Source organism: Anabas testudineus, chromosome 18 (assembly GCF_900324465.2).
Source record: "Anabas testudineus chromosome 18, fAnaTes1.2, whole genome shotgun sequence".
NCBI classification, from domain to species: Eukaryota; Metazoa; Chordata; class Actinopteri; order Anabantiformes; family Anabantidae; genus Anabas; species Anabas testudineus.
This window is the reverse complement of record NC_046627.1, coordinates 14122811-14141412: the sequence shown is the minus strand read 5'-3', so window position 1 is coordinate 14141412 and position 18602 is coordinate 14122811. Positions and strand designations below refer to the sequence as shown.

Sequence of the window (18602 nt, the reverse complement as noted above, 5' to 3'; positions counted from 1 at the left end):
ACATGTGGCCTGGAGGAATGTGAAACAGAACCGCTGAACCCGGGGCTCACCACTGCTCTACCAACTGAGCTATTGCCACTTAAAAAAAAAAAAAAACACAGAACATGAAGAACATTCCCTTTATTTCCACTGAGTTGTTTGTAGAAGTAGTTGGTAGTGCAGCAGCAGCATTAGTTTGTTTTCCTGTACAGATGATATGGTCCACCTAATCTGTGCAGCCTGATTAAAAGCACACAAGCAATTCTAAATATATAGAAACTTTGATTGTGGATTGTGGAGATGAACAGTGATCAGGCCTGAGAAATATATATCTCTCAAACAAAACAAAAAAGCTTTATTGCCCAGCATCTACAACCAGAAATCTTTGTGCATTCATCAACCTGAAGTACAGTGTAACATTAACATGAAGACACTTTAACACACTACTACTACTACTGCAACAACAACTGTGTTAATGTTCAGTTTCATTATTTTGCAGTTTGAGGTTTGTAGAAATGAAGCTTTCAGTGCAAGTTCAGACGGGAAGACACCTCATCTGGTCATTACTTTAAAGTTCCTCTCTCAATTGTAATATATATATTTTTATGTTATCATACTAATCATAGAACATTTAAAGCACCTAATGCTATCTCTTTCTACTGTCATTTCCATCCATGCTGCATCTCAACTTCAATCCTCTATCACCAGTGTTTAGATGTCTAGATCTGTTTCCTGATGATTAGGTTTAACACCTTTTGGCAGGTTTTGTCTCTTTTAAATACAGGTTCTGCATTAATGTTGATGGTTGAGGTACTGCAGGTTAAGTCTGGTTCTGATCAGTGTCTCACATCGACTCTTGCGAAAAAAGTCTGAAGGAGACGAACAACAGCTGCTGTTTCTGTTGCCTTTCTGCTGGACAGAATGAAACACAGCAAGTTTCACAGAGGTCACTCAATGTTTATTATTTATTATTCAGTTATTACATAATGTGCTGTAAGTGTCCAAATAAAAGCCATGATATAATTTGACCAACACCACTACATGGAAAAAGCAATTTAAAGTATTTTATACACACACTTCTGAAGGCTAGAGTAAAACATGATTTAACTAGTAGGTATTTTAATGAACACAACAGTTTTGATATACTGCAGCTGTCACACATTAACTGTACATAATTAAAAACAAGGTGGTCTATTACAGTTGAGTTATACTTTTAAAACCAGTTCGTACTTTGACCTGTAATAAAACACACCTTTGACTCCAGTAGCACATGATTAGACACAATGTTCACTGTGATTGATGATCTAAATCAGCTTTACAGCAATAATAAAAATCAGTAAAGTAAATTATTAATAGTAACTAATAAATAAGTAATTAGAGGGGAGCATAAGTGTGTTCAATAAAGTTTTAGAAACGACTTGCAGAAACTTGTACTTTCTTTGAGGTATATTGCAGACTAATGTGGTATTTTTACATGTTTTGGTGTCTACTGTTTGCAGATTGTTACTTTGATATTAAAAGACTCGTTTGACTGTGGAACATCACAAAAATCAAATGCAGAAATCACATACTGAAAACACTGAATATGCCAACACACACTGTAAATTTCAGATGCTAATGTTATTGTATTTGTTTTGTGTCTCTGCAAGTTGCCTCAGGCAGAATTGGCAAAATAAGAAAACAGAGTATATGTACTATAAACATTTGTTTGTCATGACATTTCATCTGATAATATATGATACTATAGGGATTTTATCAGACTGTTATATAAAAGGGTAAGCCATCACATTATTTCTGCTGTCTTCAATTACACCTGGAGGAGTCGGGGGTGTCGATGCTAATGTCTGTACTTTGCTGAACAATCACCCACTCAGTGCTGCAACTTCCACTTCTGTATTGATCTGCATGGTAGATACAAACCAACAGTAAATATGGACAAAACACTGACACAGTTACATCAAAACCAAGTTAATAGAAATACCTGTCTGTGAAAGCATTTAATTGTTAATACTCCAATGGCTGCGAGAGCTACTGCCAGAAGTCCAATGGATGCAGCCCAGTTTGGTTTGTTAATTGCTTGGTTTAAACCTGTGTGGAGACAGAACATGGTTACACTGTGGCACATCTTGACAGAGCACCTAGTTCTATTTGTTGCTGAATTTAAAATTATTTTGCTTTGCTATAAGTTGCTTATACCTAACATCATTATTATCACAAGGTTGCACCAGTTCTTGTGTTCACAGTTTGTAGGTAGACTTCAGGTAGATGTTCACAGCAGAACATCTACCTGAAGTCTTCTAACTGACCTTTATCTGGTGATCCATCCTGTCTTGTGTTGAAGGACATGTCTCTGTTGCCTCCATTAGAGGCCTGACTCACACTCAGAACAAACATTTCTTAAGGAGGGAAATCTGAATTAGTTCAACATGTTGCTTTGGTTACAGTTCTGTAATGGTGGTCTAGTCCACTTACCAGTGGCTTCAAGCCCCCATCTCCCTGTTTTCCTGTCATAATCAGCAGCCAGATCACACTGGTATTTTCCAGAGTCTTCAGCTGTGACTGTGGACAAATGAAGTCCGATCCATCCTTCTCTCAGAGCGTCTTTGTCCAACTGAACCCGTCCAGCAAACTGCTGATGCTGAGACTCTGTGTACTCAATATTTTCTACCATTTTGTACAAAACCTTAGGTGGCTCTGAATGGAAAACACATTTGATTTGGAAGACAGACAAATAAATTTCTGAATTTCTGAATGTCTGAATGTCCCATCTGAAGGTGACATTTTCGTTCTCCTCTGTCTGATAAGAAGTTAGAGACATTTTCACAACAAGCATCCCTGTAAAGGAGAGAGAAGGAACAAAAAACGGAAGCAGTTTAAATTACATTAAATTTAGTGGAATCTCTCTTGTGGCTCTCTTGTGTAATCTAAATTATGCTGAGCGATCAAATTAGTGAAGTAGTAATACTAATAGTTATCATAATAGTAGTAGTAATAAAATAATGTTTAGCTTTGGACTAATCGCTGTTACTTTGAGCTCCATCAATTTATGATAAAAAATTATTTACTTTCTGTAAATTGGCCATTTAAATTATAAAATAATCAGCAGGTGAATCGATAACAAAGTCCTACTAACCACAGACAGAGGAGGTCAAGATGACAAGCAAAAGGATCCAAATCATCTTCTTACTGTGAGATAATTAGAGATTTAGATTTTATTATCAGAATTAATTCCTCTTGTCATTTCTAAAGTTTGCATCAGGATCAGATAATAAGGAAAATGAGAATGTTATTAGGGTCTGGATGACCATTAACAATATAATACAGTGCATGGTTTCATATGAATATGATCTTGTATATGTGTGTGTGTGTGTGTGTGTGTGTGTGTGTGTGTGTGTGTGTGTGTGTGTGTGTGTGTGTGTGTGTGTGTGTGTGAGTGTATATTTACTGCAATTTCACCTGTTTGTGTGTCTTTAGGAGTATCTTCTGTCAGCTTGACAAGCTCGTCCAAGGATGAGCAGGCAAGGGTGCAGTTGTGTTTTTGAATAACTCTCTGGATGCATTGTTGTCAGATCTAACCTGAAAATGAATTCACTCTTTAATCCACTGTTACAAACTCAGGTCTCTAAAGAGTCGCTTGACAACAAGGCCACATAGCAACATGGGACTTCTTTGTCAAATGTCAAATCTGATTGGTTTGGTTTGTTGTGGTATTCAGATTGAACAAGGAAGTAAGTAATAAAGTAAAAACCAGTTTATTTATACATTTTCAAATTAGGAATCTGAAAATGTCGTCAAACTTGTGAATTAATTAAATTACATAATAACACTGAAAGTAGTGATTTCAAACAATTTTCCAGAATAATGTAAATTAGAAGAACCAGAATAAGTCAACCAGTGTTTCTGTAGGTACAGTTTGTCAAGTTTCTGTAATCGTCAGATGAAAATTATAAATCATTATCAAACAGATCTCTTTTTAGTGACAGCAGCCAACAATTTATGAATTGTTTTAGTTTTGCAGCCCGATCTTGAAACAGGTTTGAACAAAAAAGAAACTAAACCTGAAAACAGTGAAGAGTTAATAGAGCTCGATAAAGTTTAAAATAATTACATATATATGATATAATATATTTAACATTTTTGACTGGTCTTATCTCTTTAACTAATTTTCTAAACTTTGCTGATGGTGATTTAACAAGTCCGTGTGTAAACACACATACCTAAATGTACAACAATTTATATACACAGATCAAACACACACAAAAAAAACAGTAATTCACACATTATACTTTTGTTACTTACCTGGTTGTCGGAAAGCTAACAGCGAGTTATCCCACTTTGTGTCATTATTTTTTTTTATTTTGAGCTGATAAGAAGAACGGTTGTTTCAATGCACCAAGCTCCAAATGACTCCAACAAGGAAGTAGCTGAATTTAAATGCCTGCAGAAGTGAAAGAAAAAGGTGATTTGCTTGCCACAAATCACACCAACCAGTCTCACCAATCAGTGTTGCTGTAAATATTTAAGTTCATTTAAAACAGCACAGACGCATGTTTGTGTTCCCCATCAACCACAAATCACATAACCTGTACTAATTGTTGTTATTCTAAATATGCTGTATTTAAATAAATCGTCTCAGAGGTTCAATTACAAACGACACTACAGTAGTCGAAAAAAGACAACACAAAGGTAAAAAGGTAGGGTCTGACTGTTAGTCAGTGATGACCTCCAGATTCCTTACAGACTTTGTGGAAACAATCACCTAATAGATTAAGATCCACAGTTTTTTTCTGTGCTATTTGGAAGGTTTGGCTGGGACGACCCGAACATTCCTCAGTCTGAGCTGCATCAATGCCAACTTAGTAAACAAAGTAACCTTGTGATGGTGAACATGTTTAACAAGCCTCTGCATGTTGAGTTGATCATGTGAATTGTAAGTCCACAAGGACAGTTAAAACTTTGAATTTAGATGTTTATAACCGTGTAAAAATTAGTTTTGTAATAACTTGAAATCTACGGTTACACATTAGGGTCATAAACATGTAGGACTCAACCCTAGAACAAATAATTTCTACATGTCAGGCTGTTATGACAATTTTAATATATGCTACCTCTGTTACTTTTCTCTTGTTGCACCTTAAACTATGAGAGTTTAGTTTTTCCTTTTTGTAAAAACAATGTACAAATATTTCAGTTGTATAAAATATGTAAATGTGATGAGTCTGCGTGAACCTTGTGTCTGCATGAAGATTTATGTGAAGATGTTATTTGACGAGCTTTCTGCAACGGTGTCATCAGAGTGTGCACCAAAACTTTTCTTTTATTAATATATCATGTTTATTACACACTCTTGTGGCAAAATATCTGTAAATATTAATTTATAATTTTAATTTATAATTTTTTTCTATTTAATTCAGCAAAATATTGTTAGAGTTGTTACAGACTGAAAGTCAAATATATGTGTGTGTCTGTGTAATATGTGACTTATAACATGACGTATGGCCATGTAGTCAGACTATACAGATCTAGATTCGGTGTGTGATTCATAAATCAATAAAAGGTCCAGCTGAGCTAATTTCTTCATGTTCATACTTCATTAGTAACTCATCTGCAGGATCATTGTCCCCAGAAAGGTTGTATTTACATTTTTCACATTCACTGGTGCCATCATGTGACAGAAATACTTCACTGCACATGACACACTGAAGATCTTTCAATGTTGAATATTTGATGGATTCAGTAGTGGTTTGTATAAAAATAAAATATTTAACAAAAATTGAAACTTGAAAACTGAAAATTGATACAATTGACATCTAGAGGAAAAAATCTATAAAAAAAGTAATTTGTTGAAATTCAACATCTGTAACACATCTGTAATTATAGTTGCAAGTTATAGTTGCTTCATGCTGCTGTAAAAAATATAACTGCACAGTTTTAGAGACACTAAAAAGTAGCAGGAATAGTAAAGGAAACAGAAAATGGAAAATATTTGGTCATTTGGGATACCAAATATTGACCTAATTAAATAATATTGACCAGTAATAAAAAAAAAAATGGAACGTCATATATTTATTTTGGTTAATTGTTATATCATACAGGTTTGTATGTTCTTTATATGTACAATGCAGTGGCCTAAAAAAATGTGTGTCATTTCTCATACCTGTTTGTTTTTTTGAGGTCGACTTCCTGTTCACACCCTCTTTCGTTTATCAAGTTACGTGACTTTGGTCGTGTACGTCTGCAGCACTAATTGTTTTGACATAATTTTTTTTAAGACAGACTAATTAGTCTGTTTTTACGCTGCCCCAGATGACCTAAATTCTCCCTGATGCATGCACGTACACTGTTGCTATATTTTTAATTATTACATGTCTTTTTTATCATTAATGGACTCTGGTTCATTGTTGCTAATGCGGTCCTCAGTAAACTTGTTTATGTTTACAAGTTCTGGTCTCTAATATTAAAAGAGAAAAAACAGCAAAACAACTTCATTTATATAAAATAGATTTATTTACATTATGTACAGATTATAAACTGTTTACATGAGGAATAAAAAACACTTTGCATTGTAAAAATGTCCATAAGTTAAGAAAATATAATAACAATGTTGCTGATTGTTCATCATCAGTTCAGACGGTGGTTGTTCGTCCGATGATGTACAGATTGATGTTTTTTAATGAAATGAATTTCATAATGAAAGTTACCATTTTACATCAACGTTGTGAAATCTGACACCATGAAAACATTTATTTTTAGTAATATTAGCTTGTATGTTTAAAAAGTAAGTGAAACTCACAGGAAAATGGCATGTACATAAATTAAAAAATAAAAAAAAGATGAGGCAGAAGCGAGTCTTTGGCAATACAGTATGTCTGCTGGTTTTAGGATTCAAGTCCTGCATGTCACAGTTTTATAGAGAGTCTGTCTAGTATATGGCTAAAAACACATCGTTCTTGTTCATGTCAACACATTTGATAAAGCAACAACGTAAAGCCAAGAAAAGTGGAATACAGACGAGCAATATGGCTCCAGCTGCTGTTACTGCTGCTGTCAGACCTATGAGGCCGTTCCATCCTCGACTCTCTGGTCGTGGACCCGCTGTTGGTCTCAACAGTTTGGGCTGATCAATAGCTGCAGTTGAGGACAAAGAAATGTCCAAAGTTGAAACAATGCAGGCTTTAATCTAGTCATTTTAGTGTGTAAATACTGTTATTACACATAATAAATGAATCACTGAGTCCAACTACTTTAACTCACCAGTGACACTGACTCTGCATCTGCTGGAGCTCCCACCATAGTTTGTGTTCACTTCACACAGGTACAGTCCCGAGTCATCAGTCCTGAGCCTGGTTAGTTGAAGTCTGAGCCGTCCTTGTCTGAGGACGTCTTTGTCAAATTGGACTCGTCCTGAAAACTGTTCATCCTGAGACTCTGAGACCTCAAAACCACGACGCAGATGAAACAGGACTGAGCTCTTCTCATTGTTGAATTGTTCACAATAGATTAAAATGGGTTTGGAGGATCTGCCAGGTTTGTTGGTGAACGTCCACTCCAGTGTGATGTTGTGGTTCTCCTCTGCCTGATAGGAGGTCTGTGTCACATTCACTACAAATGTTCCTGTTGAAACAAAGTGAATAACAAACTTGAATTATTGAACTATTAATAATTGTTGAGTTGGTGGAGAATAGAGTGAAGATGTGAACTAACCAGAGACACATGAGATCAGGCTGATGAGCAGCAGGATCCTGAAGATCATCTTCTCTCTACGTGAAGAGTCAGAAACACATGGGACAGTTTATCACACGCGACTGATCACAAACTACAACCGCACAGGTTGTTATAAGAAAACTAAAAGCAGTAATGCATTTCTGTCACAGGGTGGCGTCGGTTTTGACTGAACCAATAGAAATATTTGACCTATGTCCTCAGGTTGGAGGAAATCACAGCAGCATGATTACATAAATAGCTTCACTCTCTATAGTAACTATACGTGGGATCTAAATATAACACAGGCTGTTACACTCTGTCACCACTGGCAGTGATGACATATTGACATCTTTAAATCTCCTTTAAGAGAAATCAGAAATGTGTTCATTGGCTCAAAAAGCATTGAAGATACATCATTACAAATACCATTTTCTTGAGTTTAAAATGTAAAAGTAACTTTTTGGTTCAGTCAATTTTTCCTTTCTCATGCTTCTCACTATTTCTTTATTCACCTTTCTCTGTAGCAGAGATGCAACTTAACTATGCAAACAATCCACAATTTAACATTGTATCTACAAAATAGTATCACAAAAGTGCCAGTTTTCTCATTAAAAACATGTACAACAACTAATTTACCAATAACATTAACTCTTTAACTCATACATTACCTTTTATCTCCTTGGTACCATCCAGTTAAACATGTGTCCTATGATACGTGACGAACGTGAGGTTCCTTTTACTATACTTGGCAAGGTGGAGTCAGCTTGCTGACAGTTAGAGCTGGTTTTGGGTAGTACACCAATTAAATCAGTTTGGTTGATCTCCATCCTGTTTAGCTTGTTTTGTGCTGTGTCATTTTTTTTGCAGCAAAACATAGGAGGAAGATAGAATTACCATTATCACTGTGTTTTATTACTATTATACTGCCTTGAAACATTTAGAGCGATGGTGGAAAAAGTAAGTGAAATGATTCTGACATCAACTAGAGACAAGTGTTTGCAAACCTGCAGTCCATCAGTGAAATGAGCACAGGTGGGATTTAAAGCTAAGCAGACTTATAAAAATCATTCAAAACGTGTGAATGTGCCGTTGACAAGCAGCATCAGATGATGTGAGCCATGTCTCACAAAAACGAGATCTCAGAGGACCTGCGATCAAGAGTTGTTGTTGTAAGTTGTTTGTTTCATATCAGAGCAACAGCGAGAGCATCATCGAAAAGTATGAAGATCTATTATTTTATTATATTATTATTATTTCTAGCTTAGAAATCAAAATGATTTCACAAATATTCAGCAGAACATTGGCGACTAAGTAGCACTGTGTCCCAAAATATGACTCTAACGCTTTATCAGAGTCAAATCATGGCTGAGCTGAAGGTTTCTAAGAAGCCAGTGCAGGACGTGGCTCTAACGCACTTTGTAGATCTGGACCAGTTTTAGCCGAAGACACCAGAGGTGACCACACCACCAGGTTCGTTCACTGAGAGAGAGAAAACTAGAATGAGCCTCATGAAACCACCAGACAGCTTCAATAGAAAACTGTTATCATAGAGGTCGACCAGCTGTCTTGTCTTTGGCCTTGTTTTCCTAAGTGAGGGGTTTAAAACCCAGCAACCACTAATCATCAAGTGGTTTAATCAATGCTCTGCAATCACAGGCTCATTCACGTGATGTGAATATCCCCACAGAAACTGCCAATGTGAATTAGAAATATGTAAAGCCTCTGCATGTCTGATGATGTCCGGGCTTGCTCCTGATGAGTCAATCGATCCCAAGGAAACTCTCCGTCACATTAGCGTGCTCTCATTTGTGTAGACAACCATGCGCCAACAGGTTGTACTAGAAGACGTCAGAGCCCTCATGTCACCTTCTAACATGAGGGCATCCATTATCCTCAAGAGATTCATTTTTATCAATGAAAATAAGTATCAATTGACGAAGGCTTATTCATTGACCAAACTTAATGACAATGCTAATTGAAATAAGATAATATGACAAAAATTAGGTTGAAATCTCAGTCTAGCACACAATAACATACAAGAACTATATGAAATGAGCTGCAAACAACCTACATGACAGCCCCTAAACAAACAAATTTGCACTGATATCCCAAGACTCGTACCATTATCCCATGTCAGTTTTAATTACATACTCCACTGTGAACACTACCTGGATTGACCGGTATCATCGTGGGCACTTTAACAGGTCTGCCCTCATACACAGCAGCTGTATTTGTTGTTCTGACACGTGTGGATTATAGCTAGCATTAAAATGTTCCCATGCTGATCTGTTGGCTCACTCACTTTAAAACTCGCTCAGGCTGTGTGGTTGTTCATTGTAAGCATGACTTGCAGAAGGTGACATGGCCCCAGTCATGTGCAAAAGACTTGTCTAAACACAGCTCCCATTGCAATGTGGCACAGATTAGATAACCATCTGTCTACATATCCAGACACTGTCAGTCAGCTGCTTTCTCAAAATTAGGTGATAAAAGGTGACAGTTGGGAAAAAGTTTAGTTTATTTCCTTTAGTTTCTCATCTTTATTCCACACTACCGCCCACACTTAGTCATTTAATATGGGTACAGGTATGTGCCTGTACATGAATAGTTAACATAAATCATTTCCTTATCCATGACTGGTTATTAAAACCAATGTTTCATAACAGCATTAAAGTTGACCTGTGCCTGAAACGTACTAAAACATGAATCAGAGTAAAATCTTAGTCAGTTTCACTGACCAAATATTTTCTAATTTTGGGATCAAATAAGACAAAAATCTGTCTAAAACCAACTGAAGATTGATAAATGACTGAGACTAACACTAAATTGAAAATGTCTGTCAAAGTGAACATGGGTCTAGTCAGAGATGTGCTCACCTGTACCTGCCAGAACTCATTTTGTAGGGTTCTGACAGCGTTCCTTGTACAGGGCAGCAGGTACTGGCCCTGCTGATGGGTTATTACAGCCCCGTCCAGCTCTCCTGGGGCAACATGATACATATGAATGTGCCATCTTGAAGTAAGTGAACTACCAATTTAACAAATGTGTTGTTATTGTTTCTGAAGTGAGGTGAGGTGACTAGGGGAAATGTGAAATGCATGTTCTCGGTGACCTTGGCATAAAATTGAACTGTTTATAAGTCCAACAGTGACACCTGATGGATTGAAGCTGGAGGCACATTGATAAAACACATCCGTGTGGACTAGTTTGGTAAATATAGATTAACTCCTTTATTCAAAACATTTCATTTATTGAATTTAGGTGTTTATCCTCCATAATTCACACATAAAAACAGGAAAAATGAATTTGCTTAGTCAAAGAAACAACACAAATCCTGGTTTAACATTAACACTTACTAACACAGTCTGAACACATATAAAAAAATAACTGAATCAAAGGTTTAGTCAATAACAGATGCTCTTGTCTCTGTTTTATTTGTGGTCTCTGTTTTATTTGTGGTTTATACTTAAACAAAGAAGTATCTCTGACAGCTGATTATATTTCTTAACTACCAACATTGTCCTCTTCAGATGTATCATCCATGTTTTTCTGTCCTTTACAGCAGCAGCTGCTGATCGGCACAAACCTCAGAGACTAACTTTGAGTCCACCAGGAGAGAGCTGGAGAAGAATCAGATTGTGCAATGGACTGGGACTTTCTTGTCCTGTGTTTTCAATATCACTGTGCTTGAATAGAAAACATTCAGGAAGCAAATAAACAAGAAGCTGGAGTCTGGATGATGCTGATCAACAGTCCTCAGTACAGGATCCAACACTTCCTTCCTCCTTCATCTGATTTAAGTGAATTATGGTATGGATATGTTAGTTTTAAATTATTTTCATATTATTCACAGCATGAAATGATTGATTTAAATGGTAGTTCACTTTATCTGACTAAAAACTAAAGACTGTAAACAGTCCTGTCATCATCTTCACCAAGTGTTGATGAAGCGTTTAGTCACCATTTATTGCACAGATTACCACTGGCTACTAGTTACTTTTCAGCATTTGATTTATAGCACAAAATGCAGTGTAATCATGATACTTTATCGAGCCACTTTGTGACATTCACAAGCTACTTAGCAGAAATACAGTTAAAATATTAGAATGAAAATCACTGAAACAAACAGTAACATTAAAGACATAAACACACTATTGCATCAGTAATTAAAATCCAATATTATAATATTCATAGATGCAAAAATAAATGTTCTGCATAAAGAGTATTTTTACTTTTGGTGCTTTAAGTATTTTTATCTATAACTGAAATACCGCGAATACATCAGACATATCGCGAGAGCGCCGCAGTGCGACGAGAGGTCGTTGATTGGTCGTGTGGAATGACGTCACCCGGAACCAACGTGTGTTTACGTTTGGTAGCTGGTGACTGCAACATGAAGTCCAAGGAGCTGTCTATGGAAGTGAAGGAGGCCATCCTGAGGCTGAAACAGGAACAGAAAAGCATCAGACAGATAGCGGAAAGATTGGGGGTGGCCAGTTCAACTGTGTGGAACATCCTTAAAAAGGTGGAATTAACCGGTTCGCTCGGCAACAGCTACAGACCTGGACGACCACGGAAGACCAGTAAAATGGATGACCGCAAAATCCAGTCCATGGTGAAGAAAAACCCTTCTACTACATCCAGTCAGATCAAAACCAGTCTTGCAGAGGCCGGAGTGTCATTGTCCAAATCTACAGTAAAGAGACGACTTCATGAATGTAAACACAGAGACTCAGCAACAAATGGACCAGTGGTACCGATGAAGAACAGAAAGGCCAGAAAACACAAAGAAACGTCTGATCACTTCTGGAATAAGATGATACTGACTGAAGAAACCAAGATAACACTGTGTCAGAATGATACAGATGAGCACAAGTGATCATCACTGTACACCTGTTTACATGTCAGCATCTAAGGTTAGTAATATCATGTTGTTTTAGTTTGTACATTAGCATCAAGGCTAACAGATTTAACAGCACTCAAACTCAAACTTGGCCTTGGACAACAACTAAAGAAAGAAAGAAAGAAAGCCTTTAATCGTCATAAATGTATTAATATGACATTAATACAGTTCAGCTATTTATTTATTGGTAAATGTCATGTTGACATACTACTACTATACTACCACTATTTGCAATGTATGTCTAAATGTATTTTATGTCTTGTTTATGTTTGTTGAACAGATAGATGAGGACCTGACAAACCATTACAAGTTTATACTGCTGCTTCACTTCCTGGAGACAACTGTGTGATCCATTATGATCCTAGATTTCAAATCTGTCTCTCTGGATGAACCAGGACTTGCACAGGTCTGTCTGGTTTGTGGATCAGTGTATAAGAAAATACTACGAAGTTCATTACAATGATTTGAGGAACTCTTCAATTACAGCTAACAGTCTACACTCCCTGGTTGTTTTACTGTGGTGGCAAATAGACCCAGAGTGATGAAACTGTCTGTGTTCAATTCATTCATAAAGTTGGACCTAACAGGGTGTGTATTTTAGACACGCATAGCTGAAACAGAAATATAATCTTACTTCATGATGTTTGTGATGTACTGCCTCATTTAAATGTCATATATTGAAATATATATACTGGATATTTTAGGATATTATGTTAGCAAATGAATATTTACAAAATAAAGTGCTCTCTGGTTTGATCAGTGTTGCATTTGTGTCTGCTCCACTGATAAATTGAACGTATGCACTGTCTAATTTACATTGGAGAAAGAAAACTTTTTAAAATCTCGGAAAATCTTGAAGAAACCAGCCCATTGTTAGTGGGAACAAAGCCTTAAGAGACTGTAGTGACTGTTGGCAAAACTCAGCAAAACCCTCTTGTGGAAAGAGTGGCTAATGACACCCAGTGTCTGCTACCTCAGTCTGATACTGCTGCCATATGGGAAGTGTTGTTGTTGGTAAGAGTTATGGATTATCAGTCGTTTCTGGAAATGTCTATAGAGTTTATTGACAAAATGTAGGAGTTAATGTCTTGCAGTTAATATAGCTGGTTAGAAAGAATATGTTTCTGAGTCATTTGTTATTTTGTAGAAATACTACTAATTTTACTTTACAAAGACTGAATCTTATGTTGAGTTGCAAAATATTGCTTTTTTTTTGCATATTTACCATGGCTTAACGTTGAAAAATCAACTGTGTTATGTTGTAAGTAATATTGGACCATTGTTGTGGTATTGAGGTACTATTTTCACTTGTAATAATCTGTTATAAGGAATTTTGGTATTGCTCAATTACTGTTAATATGTTTGTAGACACATTATTGTTTGTTACTGATGTTGATCATACATTGTTCTGTATTCTCTGTTCACAGACTACACACACACACACTCTGGTCTCAATAGTACTCAACCTCAGGTACAAACCCACATGAGGTTGAACCTGAAACAATTTAAATAAACAACTGTAAGGACATACCAGTCTGATTCTTGAAATCTTTGTCCATATTGGTTACCTTAACCAACTCAATCCAATTGATGATCATCAGATCATTTTTAGCGAAAAAAGAAAAAAATCCCACATGACCTGTGTAGTATCACAGTTACAGTGAAACATACCAGAAAGGCTTATTTCTGTTCAGGTGAAAAGTTTTTATTAAATGTAACCAAGATTTGTTCTAATTATTGTTTCTGTTGATGATGTGTTGATTGCACATACGATGATATCTTTTTTTATTCAATGTCCTGCAAAACTTTTAATCAAATCCCAAACTGCTTGGTCATGTGACCTGACGTCACTTCCTGAATCCGTCTGTTTACGTTTGGTAGCTGGTCACAGCAGCTGTCAACATGAGGTCCAAAGAGCTGTCTATGGAAGTGAAAGAGGCCATAATTAGGCTCAAAAGGGAGAATAAAAACATCAGGGAGATCGCAGAAACACTGGGAGTGGCTAATACAACTGTGTGGAACATCCTTAAAAAGGTGGAATTAACCGGTTCGCTCAGCAACAGCTACAGACCTGGACGACCACGGAAGACCAGTAAAATGGATGACCGCAAAATCCAGTCCATGGTGAAGAAAAACCCTTCTACTACATCCAGTCAGATCAAAACCAGTCTTGCAGAGGCCGGAGTGTCATTGTCCAAGTCTACAGTAAAGAGACGACTTCATGAATGTAAACACAGAGACTCAGCAACAAATGGACCAGTGGTACCGATGAAGAACAGAAAGGCCAGAAAACACAAAGAAACGTCTGATCACTTCTGGAATAAGATGATACTGACTGAAGAAACCAAGATAACACTGTGTCAGAATGATACAGATGAGCACAAGTGATCATCACTGTACAGTCACCTGTTTACATGTCAGCATCTAAGGTTAGTAATAGCATGTTGTATTAGTTTGGACATTAGCATTATGGCTAACAGCTAGCCAAAACACAGCAGAGATTTTTTTCGTCCAGTGTAGTATTTGACGCACCGTAATGTCACGAACACTGTCTTATTTTTATGTATCTATTTAGTCAAACGTTTTTTATCTAAAGACGTTGACACGCTTTAGCTAGCAGAGGCATGCTAAGCTAACAGCAGTGCTAGCTAAAGCACAACCCAGAGGTCAGTGTGTTACTTCCGGGTGTCAGGTGACTAGCTCTGTTCGTGCCACTGTGTTGGCAGTTTAAAATATAATTAATAAGTGTTAAAAACTAGTCTTCAGTCCCACATTTTATACCATACCCTTTATTCCAACGTACAGTGTCTATAAAAGTTCACCCCCTTGGATGTTTTATCCTTTTATTCACAAAATAAAACAATCATGCTCGATAAAAGTTGGCGACTTTCACAATAAAATGTTGGAAAAATACCTCATTAATGTCAAAGTGAAAAATGGTTTCTACAAAGTAATGCCAGTTAAATAAAAATATGTAAGGTGACATCAGTGTTTGCATTAATATTCACCCCCATGACTAACCTAATCCAAGAGAGGTCCAGATATTTGGTGCTAATTCAGGGATCATCTGAGTGCAGTGAATGCATCTCAAGTGATTGCAGTATAAAGAAACTTGTGTCTCGAAGGTCGAGTCACTGGTTATTCAGAATTCCTGGCCACCACAACACCATGAGGACAAAAGAACATCATCAAGAAATGATAGGAATATGGCACGTCTGAATCTGCCTAGAACAGGCCGTCTACACATACTGACTGACATGCAAGGAGAATAGTAGCGAGAGAGGCCGCTAACACACGATGGCTACTCTGAGGGAGTTACAACTGTTTTACAACTGTTGCCCGGACTCTTCACCAGTCAAAGCTTTATAGGAGCGTGGCAAGGAGAAATCCACTGTTGAAAAAAATCATGAATTGAGTTTGCTAATAGGCCTGTGAAAGACTCCATGGTCCAGTGGAAGAGAGTTCTTTGGTCTGATGAGACCAAAATTATGCTTGTTGGCCATCAGACAAGATGCTATGTTTGGCGCACAACAAACGTGTGTGCAGGCAGTAAAGAAAGGGGCTTAGCACAAAACCTTGTGGGGCTCCTGTGCTCAGTGTCAGAGTGGAGGAGTGGTGGGAGCACATACTGACTAACTTTGACCTTGTTAAAAAGTCCTTTATCTACAGGAGGATGTTGTGACAGACATATAGTGTCTGTAATTTCAAAATGATAAAGGCCATATTTCTGTGAAAACTCTTAAAATAAAACTGAAAGTCTTAAAACATTGATCATATCTCAACTGTTTTAGTTCAGAAATCATGAAAACTCATTGATATTGTAAAAAGGTTTTTTTTATTTTTTTTAATCACTTAGCATTTTATGCCATATTTATTGTGGGCAGTAAAATATGACATACCTTTATTTGTAATGTATGTTATTTGTTTATTTTCTGTCTTGTATAGGTTTGTTGCACAGATATGTGAAGACCTGACAAACCATCACAAGATTATACAGCTGCTTCATTTCCTGGAAATGACTGTGTGATCCAGTATGGTCCTAGATTTTCAACCTTCAGATGTGGAAAGACTCTCTGGATGAACCAGGACTTGCACAGGCTGCTGTGTCTCTGGAGGTCTATCTAGTTCGTCTAGATATTCTTGTGGGTGCAGCAATTAAATTGTGTCACTGTGGTGGTGAAGAGGCACAATGATGATAACTGTCTCACCGTGAGTCAGTCCATTTGTTATTTTGTATAAATACTAATGTTTGAATTTACTAAGGTTGAATTGTATGTTTAGTTGCTAATTATTGCTTATTAATCTGTTATGAGTAACTTTGGCACGTCCCAAGTTCTGTTATTGTGTTTGTAGAGACTTTATTGTTTATTTCTCACTTTGAGCATACATTCCTCTGTATTCTCTGTTTACAGAGCACACACCTGTACACAATAATATGCAACACCTGTGCACTCGTGTAGGAACCCACATGAGTATAAACTGGATATAATTTAAATAAACAACTATAAAGACATCTCTTCTCAAGAGTCAGACTCTTTAGTGGGAATCTTTGTCCATATTGGTCATCTTAAACAACTTAATTACCTCTGGAAGAGACAATGATTTAGTGGCTGTAAACTTCTGATGAACTAAACACAGAGACAGCACGAGCCTGATTATGTTCCTGACAATGCTACCTGACCTATTTTCAGGAGGAGACAATCTCTAAAATGTGTTTGACCCGTAATTTCTAAATGTTTTCTGAATTATTAATTTGTTTATGTACAACATAATACAACATATATATTAATTTAATAAGAGACAGCACCTTATTCATCCTGAAACACTGATTAAAATAAACGCCAAGTTCACATTCTAGGTTTTACAATGATACAGATATAGATGCAGTGAGAGGAGCAGCCTTAACACACACCTCAATCAGACGTCTCAGGGGGAACTTATGTGTTAACCTCCACAGGATGCACAAACTGGAATGTAGCTGCAGATAACTTATCACTGGTTTGAGGGTTTTGTTTCTCAAATAAAACATAGATGCATGTGCAACTGATGATTATCAAATCAATTTCTGCCTGAAAGACAGGAGACCTGGGTAGTGTCAGAATTAGAGGAAGACTCAAGAGATAGTTTTTAATAAATGTAACCATTATTATTGTTTTCATACATTTTTATTGATAGCGTGTTTATTGCAAATACAAGAATATAATTTTTTTAAGTGATAAATATAATTCCTGCAAAACATTTAATCAAATCCCAAACTGCTTGGTCATGTGACCTGACGTCACTTCCTGAATCCGTCTGTTTACGTTTGGTAGCTGGTCACAGCAGCTGCCAACATGAAGTCCAAAGAGCTGTCTATGGAAGTGAAAGAGGCCATAATTAGGCTGAAAAGGGAGAATAAAAACATCAGGGAGATCGCAGAAACACTGGGAGTGGCTAATACAACTGTGTGGAACATCCTTAAAAAGGTGGAATTAACCGGTTCGCTCAGCAACAGCTACAGACCTGGACGACCACGGAAGACCAGTAAAATGGATGACCGCAAAATCCAGTCCATGGTGAAGAAAAACCCTTCTACTACATCCAGTCAGATCAAAACCAGTCTTGCAGAGGCCGGAGTGTCATTGTCCAACTCCACAGTTAGAAGACGACTTCATGAATGTAAACACAGAGACTTAGCAACAAATGGACCAGTGGTACCGATGAAGAACAGAAAGGCCAGAAAACACAAAGAAACGTCTGATCACTTCTGGAATAAGATGATACTGACTGAAGAAACCAAGATAACACTGTGTCAGAATGATACAGATGAGCACAAATGATCATCACCGTGCAGTCACATGTCAGTATCACAGTAACATTATAGTAGTTTGTACATTAGCATCAAGGCTAACAGCTAGCCAAAACACAACAGAGATTTTATTATCTATTATAATATTTTATTGCACCCAATTACAGACTTGGCCTTGGACTTAAACATAAAATGCACCGCAATGACACGAATGCTGTCTTATCGTGT

At 36.9% G+C, this 18602-nt stretch overlaps 2 protein-coding genes across 2 annotated transcripts; both read right to left on the bottom strand.

Moving 5' to 3' along the window:
- Nucleotides 1-915: 915 nt before the first annotated feature.
- LOC113157085 lies at nucleotides 916-4496 on the bottom strand. Its single transcript, XM_026352349.2, has 7 exons — nucleotides 4279-4496; nucleotides 3436-3555; nucleotides 3113-3165; nucleotides 2452-2814; nucleotides 2286-2375; nucleotides 1961-2067; nucleotides 916-1880 (listed from the first exon to the last, which is right to left on the bottom strand). Exons 3-7 carry the CDS (start codon nucleotides 3156-3158, stop codon nucleotides 1842-1844), a joined length of 645 nt encoding a protein of 214 aa, XP_026208134.1. The 5' UTR covers nucleotides 3159-3165; nucleotides 3436-3555; nucleotides 4279-4496; the 3' UTR covers nucleotides 916-1841.
- Nucleotides 4497-6463: 1967 nt separating this feature from the next.
- LOC113151534 lies at nucleotides 6464-7800 on the bottom strand. The gene is made up of 3 exons (XM_026344453.2): nucleotides 7684-7800; nucleotides 7234-7593; nucleotides 6464-7107 (listed from the first exon to the last, which is right to left on the bottom strand). Exons 1-3 carry the CDS (start codon nucleotides 7730-7732, stop codon nucleotides 6902-6904), a joined length of 615 nt encoding a protein of 204 aa, XP_026200238.2. The 5' UTR covers nucleotides 7733-7800; the 3' UTR covers nucleotides 6464-6901.
- Nucleotides 7801-18602: the final 10802 nt, after the last annotated feature.